The sequence below is a fragment of the Aristolochia californica genome, unplaced genomic scaffold, assembly GCF_029961685.1.
Source record: "Aristolochia californica isolate CCGP_79_NKW_82.1479 unplaced genomic scaffold, dmAriCali1.0.hap1 SCAF_10, whole genome shotgun sequence".
Lineage (NCBI taxonomy): Eukaryota > Viridiplantae > Streptophyta > Magnoliopsida > Piperales > Aristolochiaceae > Aristolochia > Aristolochia californica.
In genome coordinates, this window is record NW_027181771.1 from 6,034,920 (window position 1) to 6,045,238 (window position 10,319).

General features: G+C 33.8%; 1 protein-coding gene across 1 annotated transcript; it reads left to right on the forward strand.

The window, feature by feature from the left end:
- The first annotated feature begins 3,013 nt into the window (after window positions 1–3,013).
- LOC137940959 (very-long-chain enoyl-CoA reductase) lies at window positions 3,014–7,016 on the forward strand. Its single transcript, XM_068786092.1, has 4 exons — window positions 3,014–3,374; window positions 3,552–3,591; window positions 5,372–6,126; window positions 6,740–7,016. The coding sequence occupies exons 1-4, from the start codon at window positions 3,306–3,308 to the stop codon at window positions 6,806–6,808; spliced, it is 933 nt and encodes a 310-aa protein (XP_068642193.1). The 5' UTR covers window positions 3,014–3,305; the 3' UTR covers window positions 6,809–7,016.
- The last annotated feature ends 3,303 nt before the right edge of the window (window positions 7,017–10,319 follow it).

Here is a 10,319-nt window from a genome sequence, read left to right on the forward strand (position 1 = left end):
TAGGTCCCTTATAATAACAAACCGTCAAACCGATTTGGACCAACTCAAGTAATTTGATATCCCTTGCAAGGGTATGGTAGTAATCTTGAGAATATCTTTCTTTCTACTCATGTATTCTTCAGCCGAAAGATGCAATTCAAGGGTAATAGAATACTCAAATGTGAAGTAGCCTAAGTAAGCGGATTGTAGAATCAAGTGAAGCCAAGTCTAGCTCGGGTATATGGGAGGAGAACCCGAGCTTATCAAGCCTTTTAGTGAAAGAGGGAACTCTCTTAGGCAAGTAAACTTGTTGGCCAAAAATATCTATAATCAATTCTCTAGTTTTCCTTTTAGAGAATAGCAAAAATCAATCAATAAGCATGAAATCAAGAAAGGTAAGGTGGCATTATGAGTAAGGAAAACTCATTCTAAAAATATATTTGACTCCAATTTGGAATAAACCAGTGTAGATTCAATCTCTCGTGAGTTAGGCAAGAGATTTTGATTGAAAATTGAACAAATCAGGCCTAATCAAGAAGATATTGATTGAATATAAGATCTAAAAAAATAACAATCTTTCTTCAAATAGATTAGCGCCAACTTGGTTTTCCAAAGGACTACTTAGTTCTTTTGTGCTTACTTTCTTTTATGTAAAATACAATCTTCTAACGTCCAAGTGTGTGGAAGATGGGCTCAAACCCGCAGACCAAGGAGAAGGCCCACAGACCCACATAGTGGTCTCAAGATGGTAAATAGAGAATCATCTCATAAAGATAGCACTAATGCAATTAGTTTATGATTTATGTATCTTATTCACTCTTACTAGGGTGAAGAGTATTCTTGTAATATTGGTACTTTTGATATCTATAAATACAACTTAAAGGGGGAGGGTTTGGATAAGTCCATTAACCTAATCTTCCTCCTCTTTTCTTCAAATTCGTCACTCTTACTCTTCTCCTTCTAAAACCTTTTCTCCACTGCTCTTCTTCTTCTTCTCACCCCTTAATCCTCTTCAACTGTGATTATACATAATGAAATCCTAAGTTTCAACATGGTATCAGAGAAGACAATGATCTGAAATGTAAAAGGAGAAGAAAATTGAAAAAAAGATGGAGAAGAAACAGAGGAAGAAGAAGAAAACTAAAAAGAAAAAAAAGGAGTTTCTCATTTTTCCATAAATCTTATTTCTAAATTTCTAAATTTCTAAATTTCTAAATTTCATTGGATGTTTCACTCTCTTTACATATTTTTATATAGAAAATTTTATACCTTTGGAAAGATATTTGAGTTTAGTTTCTAACTCAAAAATAATTTTTGAAATCATTTTTTCTAGAAAGAGAAATCGAGATTTGAAGTAGCAAAGGTAAAGTAGTAGAAAAGTTCCATGCAATAGCAAAAAGCTTCAACTTTCGAGTTGTTTATGCCATCAAGAACGAGACTTTATATAGAGAAATGAATTATATATCAAAACAAAGATACGTAAATTTATTTTCTCAACTATTCAACCAATTCTCATTCTAATTTTTTTAGATAGAGATATTAATCTTGGAAGAATCAATGGTTAGGCTTGTCATAGAAGAAAGAGTACATGTTATTTGGGCCCAGATCCATTTCAGTTGTTGCTATTGTATCTCTCTGATTGAGATATTAGTATTGAATAGGGACTTCCAGGTTACCGATTATTAACAACATTGGTTATTTGATGAAGAAAAAATAACATGGTGGCCCTAGAATATAATATTACGATGATTACCCTGTACCCCCTTATTTGACATTTTTACTCCTACCATTTGAGAGTCGGTGCCCTGTGGATGGACACCATGGAAGAGTTTATTACTACACATCTAAGCAATGCCTATAGACCTACTACCACAAAGCATAGGAGTATGTCCAATATCCAGCGTGAGTTAAGGCTATTATTCACCCAAGAGGTATTTTTTTGAGAAAGTAGGGAGACTCTGTGCCCCACAATAGGGCTACTTTTCCACTTGTGAAATTGAGTGGAAATTTGTTTTTGACTATAACCATTTAATTGGAGTATGAAGCGATGTCTTACTACTAGGAATGATTTTAGTCTCTCTTAAATTATGCCAGCTGAGTTTCAAGAGACCACTAGCTTGAGGGGGAGAGTTGGAAGATGGGCCCAAGCCCACAAGACCAAGGAAGGCCCACACGTCCAAGTGTGTAGAAGATAGGTTCAAGTCCACAAGACCAAAGAAGGCCCATAGGCCTACACAATGGTGGCATGCTGGTAAATAAAGAGTCATCTCATAAAGATGACACTCATGTAATAGTTTATGATTTATGTTTCTTATTCACTCTTACTGCGGTGAAGGATATTATTGTGATATTAATACTTTTAATATCTATAAATACAACTTAAGGGAGAGGGTGGGTTTGGATAGGTCTATTACCCTAATCTTCTTCCTTTTCCTCCAAATTTATTACTCTTCCTTTTCTCCTCCTAAAACCTTCCCTCCACAACTCTTCTTCTTCTTCTTCTCACCCCTTAATCCTCTTCTATTGTAATTATAAATCATGGAATCCTAAGTTTCAACATTATTATTTGAGTAACCAAACCTAAATGAATTGTTACTATGGTGCTTGAAGAAGCCGTTTTGTTTTGCTTTTACAACTCCATGATGCATTGTGTGTCCAATTGCCTCCTTCGGCTTAGATGGATGACAACCAGATCTTTGTTCTTTGGACTTGAATATCTCAAATATGAGATTGTGGCCGTGAGATCATCATGCTTCTTTTTAGAAGCCATAATGTTGGAGTTGATTTTTTTTATAGAGAAAGAGGTAAGAGGTAATGATTGCTTCATTGGGTATGCCAAAAATATGAACGTATAGATTCCCAGGTCCATGTGCTTCTCCAATTTCATGTTATAATTTTTTTTTGCTGAAATAAGAAAATATAAGATAAATATATATGAGCTGTATGGGCCGAAATCCCAGATCCATGTGCTTGTCCTGTTCTAAGTTGTCCGGAGTTCCTATTTCCTAGTTGGGGGCGAAGAAAACAATAGCGGAAAAACCAAATCGCAATTATTAACGACCCATCGTTGATGGTAGCTCTCCTACCCCCCAACCAGACGCCTTTACTCGTTTAACTGCATTCAACATTCCTACTCCGAGCTGCCCATACCCCCCATTAAACTCCTCTCCAATATAAGTCTGTAAGGTTTTGCGGGAAGGAAGGCTTCTGAGCATTTCAAATTTCTCCTTTCTGTTTTTTCATTTTCGTGTTCTACTCCCCTAAATATCGTTTGTGGCTCGCGAGTTCGATTTCTGTTTGGAGGGTGGTCTTTCTGGGAATCGAACATGAAGGTGAATCTTGTTTCGAGGAGCGGAAGAGAGATAGTGAAAGGTGGAATTGAAATTAAGAATGAGGTATAAGTTACTTTATAATTACATTTTTGTTTTCTTCGAATTTTTTAACTCTTGAACTGTGATGGATCTCCTATAGTGAGAATGGATCTGGGCTTTTAAATATTGGTGGATTTTTTTTTTTTTTTACTTTTTCTTTCAGTTTTACTCTACATAGTCATATTCCCTGGTTTTTTGCAGGCTACGGTGCGTGATCTGCAAGAGGCAATTCATCGTCGAAGTAAGTGGTTCACAAGGTTTTCAGTTTCTATTGATAAATTTCTTAACACAAGTTGATTGTTAGGATTCAAAAATGAAAGGACAAGATTTGTCACTGCGTTAATTTCTTTACTTTGAGTTTGAGTTGGATGGTGAATATGCAAAGTTATTTGCACGGGAACTACAAATTGGTTGTAATTGACTACGATTTAGCTGCTAATGAAGCAGCTTGTCTTTCACTCCTTCCAAATCTGGTATCTTAGTTTTATAGATGTCAAGCTGAATTTATGCTGTAGTTGCTGGTATCCTAGATAATAAGACAGATTCACCGTGATCTGTTAATTTTTTAACTGAAAGCCTCTGTGCTTGCAAAAGCTGCAAATAGAACATATTGCGACCAGAAACAGTTGACTGGTACTATCTGTACCAATCCTTCCATTTTTTGTCAGCTCCTTTTACAATGGAGGTGATTTCCAATACTGAGCTGAAATTACACTCATTTCCTGCTCTTCTACACCAGTTTTTTCTGCTTTTCTAAAGAGTTCTGCAAGAGAGCTTTGTTTTGCGAGAATGTTAGTTTCAATGCTTCACTAAAAATGATAATGCTCTCTACTGTCACGTGTTCTGGTTAGTGTGTGAGCTGGATAGTTGCATATCTATCATATCTGCACTTCTATTTGGGATGAGAGGTAGAAAGGGATGCCCCATTTTGATCAATAAAAAGGTGGTTTGCCTTGTTTCTGTCTTCCATTCTTTCTCTGTCTCTATTCTATAGAGAATTTTATAATATGGATGCCCTTTCAACCAAGGATACATGCAGAGTTGCAGAAAGTCTTATAGTCCTTTAACGACTAAAAGCTTCATTGTAAAAGAATTCCTGCCCTTTTTGTAGTTTTTCTCTTTTTTAAACAAGGAAAAAAGAAAATTCTTCAGATTTTTCACAATTGTTCCTGCTGGTAGTTCTTTGAATCTCCCTATTTAGTACTGATGGAGTTGCTATTTTTATTGCCAAACATAGTGATGCCATACCTTGGTTAGTGTGTGCTTCTGATATTATGTGCAAGTTACCCACGCGGGTCATTTGAAATCCCTTAATTGTCTGCTTGTAATTTCACTGATAACTATAATGATCAAATCTGAATGGTTCTAAGAATTAGGTGTGTTATAACCTTTTTCTGTGTGGCAATAAGTTAATAGATTGAGACAGTTTTGCAACAGATAAGCTTTGAGAGCAATGTTTCTGGATGCCTAAGATGTGTCTACTAGAGCCTCTGGACCTGCTTGTTTCTCTTTTTGTAAAGGTTTTTCTTTTAGCATTGTCATTTAAGTAGAAGAACCCACACTCTCTACTATCAATGCTAATCAATTATCTTGTTTAATTAACTAATGTTGCTTAACCTAATAAACGTTCTTTTCTTTCAATAACTATTAGCAGTGCAACTTGACTACTTTCTCAATAGCCGTGGTTTGTTTGAATTTTTTACTAGAATATGATAGCTCTTTTTTTAAGCTCTTGTATTCTGAATCTTGGAACGTTTTGCCATGTCATCTCAACAATAATTCAACATTTTTGCGCTGCTATCAAGACCCAAAATCACATATGTTTTTTCCATTCATAATTTTCATTGTTTGTTGTGAATAAATTTTCAAACTAAGTGTACCAATCTTGTATTTTGCTGTATGGTTAGACTTTCTTTGCTGCATATTCATGAAGTTGTTTGTTTATTTATGTTTATTATGTTCTTCTTTGCATCTGTCTTTCTCTCATCAATTACAGACACTAATTTTGTATTTTTTCTCAGCCAAAAAATACTCTCCTTCTCGTCAGCGCCTTACTCTCCCCTTAAAACCTGGGACACAGGGGAGACCTGTTGTACTTAGTCCCAAGAAGAGCCTTCAGGATTATGCTGAGGGAAACACTGACAGTTTGACAGTAGTATTCAAAGATTTGGGTCCCCAAGTGTCTTACCGTACACTTTTCTTCTGCGAATACCTGGGCCCTTTGATCATCTATCCCATCTTCTATTACTTTCCTGTCTACCGATATTTTGGCTACAAGGGAGAGCGTGTCATCCATCCTGTCCAGACTTATGCCATGTATTACTGGTGCTTCCATTACTTCAAAAGAATCATGGAAACATTCTTCGTTCACAGGTTCAGTCATGCAACTTCACCTCTGTCGAACGTCTTTAGAAACTGTGCCTACTATTGGACCTTTGGTGCATACATTGCTTATCATGTTAACCACCCTCTCTACTCTCCCACTAATGACCTTCAAATGAAGATTGGTTTTGTCTTTGGTTTGGTTTGTCAAATTTCCAACTTCTTTTGCCACATTCTGTTGCGGAACCTTAGGAGTCCTGACGGAAATGGAGGATACCAGATTCCACAAGGGTTTTTGTTCAATATAGTGACTTGTGCAAATTACACCACAGAGATCTATCAGTGGGTAGGATTCAATATTGCAACACAAACAGTTGCTGGTTATGCTTTCCTAGTGGTGGCAACTGCAATTATGAGCAATTGGGCTATGGCAAAGCACCGCCGTTTGAAGAAGGTAACATTGGCTTGAAAGCATGCATATAAACTTTTAACATACTCCCATATGGATGTGGCAGACATTGTATTAGCATGGCACATACATCAGTTTGCAGCTCTTTCTTGTTTCATGAAACTATCTTCTCATTGAGCATATCTGAAACAAATTTGCATCTTTCTTTTTTAATTCTATGAAGATAGACTATATTTCAAGGCAGCTTGTTTTTATGATAAAATTCCTTTTCTACTTCTCGTGAATATATTTCTAACAAAACTGAAATTGCATTTGCATTATATTTTCTTCTTTTCTTTTTAAAGAAGACGACTTTTGAACATTTTCGGTACTCTTAATATATCTCCTTGTACTTTTCATAGTAAAAGAAAGTTCTTTTCACCTTTGATTCACTTATAGAGACACTTGAAAACCCAGCAAGTTGCCTATTTATTTATAATACTCACTGCAGAACACCATTATAAAAAGTTTTGAAGTAAAAAAACATGTGTAACAGGGTGGGAACACGAGTGTGTTTGGCCATTATCATGGTTTGAAATTGCCATCTCTTTCTGTTTGCTTTCTTTGTGCCCTATCATGTGCATTAGAAGGCCATTTTCTAATATTTACTACTTAGCAGATATTTGATGGAAAAGACGGAAGACCAAAATATCCACGCAGATGGGTGATTCTTCCTCCATTCTTCTGAGTTGCATACACTTGTAAGATCAATCTCGGACATTGTTCAAACTGAAGATATTACTGAAGACTGTCTTGGATCATGTTATGCTTAAATTTGTAGTGTTTCTTCAAGAAGGTTAAGTACAAACTTTAGTTGTAGGGCGGATATTCTATCTCTTTCAGTTTTTGCCAGTTTTATTCCTTGGACTACTTATTCTGTAGTCTTTTACTCCTCAGTAAGGCCTATGCATCTTCTTAATCTAGTGGCTTCTTATTTTGATATTTTTTGTGTCAACGAGACCACGATGACGATCTCTGTTATCGATTAATCCGTGGTTTCATGCTTCAAGTCTGAGATATTTATCACGTGTCTTCCCAATCTACACTTTGGAACAAGGTAATAGAGAAAATTTTGCTTCTTAGGATCATCAGTCTGAATATGGATCATCAATCTGTTTGTTAAGAACTGTTCGTGTTGTTATAGGAAAGTCAAATAATAAGAAAATTATTTTTTCTTTGACCAATATACTCATCGAAAGATTTCTTTTTTTTTATTCGATTATTTTTCTTATGTTTTATGCCTTTTTGTCATTTGTTTATACTTTCATACATGCTCTAGTGATAGAAAACTCTGGGATATTTTTATATTTGTATAGTAAGAGAAGTTTTTTCATCCCCCATGTCTAGCACTAACGCTGGAAAATTATGTTTAAGTCAAATGTTTTTCCTTTGCAATTTCTTTTCCCAAACACTTCCTTTAATTCCACATGAAGTTGATATGGATTCTTGGTGAGCAGTTCAACAGTTTAGTTGAACCATCCCAAAATGATTTTTCACCCAAATTATCTACTTGTAGGAACTGCAAAAAAGCCCCACATGGGAATGTCTTATAGATCAATAAGTAAAAAGATATTTGGTTGATTAGTTGGGAATATGACTTTCTAAATAGGCTCATTTGCACTTGGATTGGGTATCTGAACAAGTACTCGTCCATGTATAGAAGCCACAAAGGGAGGCATAATGCTAAAGATTAGTCTCACATGGATCAATAAGTAGAAAGATTTGTTTTTAATTGTTTTAAAAGGGGGCTTTCAGATATTAAAGCATGAACTTTAATAGAAGGAATAACAATTTAGTATCTTTCTTTATACTTGTTCATGTTGAGGCTGAAATTGTGTCTTTTGACTTTAATTTCATTAGTTAAGTTCAGCTGACACCTCGGGTTGTCATTTTTCGAATAAATTGCTTCATTGGGGTTGTTTTCATTGAGCCGATATTTTAAAACTCCTGTTGTTTTGCAAATTGAACTTGATTTTGGGATCCTCGGATTTCGCATAGTTTTGAGCTATTTATCACATTGAAGGGCACACAAGAGGGCTTTATGTCAACATGAACTTCAACTTCAAATTCATTTGAATCATCTACATAAACTTCAATTTTCAAATTTGGTGTTTGTGTAGACGAGTTCATGTGCACTGGAAAACAGTTTCTAGTGTTAGTGTCCTAAAATGAGAAAATTATAAAAATTAAGAGAATGAGTAACTTGTAATAATATATTTAATTAAAACATAACACTTAAACCTCAAATTAGGTAAAACAAACATGATTATTATACTAATAAGTAATTTAATGTATAATAAAGATATGTTAATATCCTAATTAATTAAATTTGATATTATATTATTTAATGATTGCAGTTTATTGTACATTAATACAATAATTACGTGAGCCAATTAACTATGCACATGATTAATTATAAAAAAATTTAAAAATAATATAAACGAATATAATAAATTAAGTTATTAATTTATTAATAACATAACATATACTTTAACATAAAAAGGAATGATTAAACAAAAAAAGTTGATCAAATGCTAACTTTAACATACTATATATTTTTACGTATTATTAATAAATAATATTTTTTGTTAAATTTAAAACCATTGGTTTTATTAATTATAAAAATGGTTAATTAAACTAAAATAATTGATCAAATGCTTGATTTAAAAATATTTTAATTACCATTTTTAAATCACTATTATAATGCAGTAATTAAAAAATAAATATAATGAATAAACAAAAATATTATTTTATTAATAACACGATGATTTTTTACGTAGTATTAATAAATAATATATTTTCACAAAATTAAAAATGATTAATTGATCAAATGCATATTGCAACTATATTTTAATTACCACACTTAAATATCTAGTTTAATATAGTAATAAAAATTAATGAATATAATAAGTAAATAAATATACTACTTTATCAATAACCTAAAATAGATTATTCAACAACGAGTTTGTGGGTTTAATATTAAAATTATCAAGTTACAAGAATAATAAATATGAATTACACATGTTCAAAAGCAATAAGATGTAACCATCATTTATCATTCCACATGCGAGTCGCTATGGCATCTCAATATTGTGCGGCTCTTGTGGGTTCTAATACACGTTGCCTCCGAATGCTTGTTGATTGGTTAACCTCATCCACAAGACCATTGCTATCATCGCTATCTGCATCATCCGTTGCACCTAATAATTGGACCTCATCTCCTCCTCCATCGAAATCTGCAAATTCAATCGCTTAAAAGTCACGTTTCTTCCTAAAAGTCATAAACACAAACACACATCTATCTTCAATCATAACCTATTTTCAATCACACCTCTACACAACCATATTCATCCATATTCCTACCTTCAATCACAGCCCTACACAATCATAATCATCCAATTGACCACATCCATAGTCATCCACCATATTCATTCACAAAATAATAACACAACAATCATATAAAATACAAATATTAACCATAATGACAAGTCTTGCAATATCATAATTCAAAAATCATCATTAAGATACAAAACAATCATCCCAAAGAAGATAGTGTACTTAAAACTCATTATTATATTTCTGTTGCACAAAATTTAAACCATTGGAGCCGCTCTTCCACTGTTAGCATCGTAAACATGGACTTCTTACTTGGCATATCCAACCATACAGGACCGCGAAACTTGAGCTCTACTTCATGTCTATACTTCTCAGCATCTCTATGCTCTTATAAGAATAAAACATCATTTAGACGTCTTGGAATAAAGTTCTAGTAATGTGTAAAACATACAAAATATTTTGTAGTACATCATGATTTACTGACCTTTAAGTAGTCTTGACATACAAAATGACATGTAGTAACTTGTTGTGTGGTTGCATCCCAATTGAACTCACTAGTGTTGAGACAACTTGTTATTGTTTGGTAAGTTTTCTTCCATTATCTTGTTCGATTCTTGAGTTGCTCAATAATTTTTTTATTGATTGCATCTTCATTTAACTTATTGACACAATCCATATATATCTCATGCTTCCAAACCCCATTGGGCAACTTGTTCCCTATATTTACCTGTTCGACCAAGAGATCGAGCATTTTGATGTCTTCTTCGAATGTCCAAATGTCATATGATCGAGCAGTTTGTTGTCTTCTTCCAGCCATTTATAATTTAAATCCGAGATGGTCCTCATGAAAAAAACTTTATCAG

Coding starts and splice junctions, on each gene's coding strand:
- LOC137940959 (XM_068786092.1), top strand. CDS start 3,306: ATGAAGGTGAATCTTGTTTCGAGGAGCGGAAGAGAGATAGTGAAAGGT. Junction 3,375..3,551: donor GAATTGAAATTAAGAATGAG/GTATAAGTTACT, acceptor GGTTTTTTGCAG/GCTACGGTGCGTGATCTGCA. Junction 6,127..6,739: donor AGCACCGCCGTTTGAAGAAG/GTAACATTGGCT, acceptor ACTACTTAGCAG/ATATTTGATGGAAAAGACGG.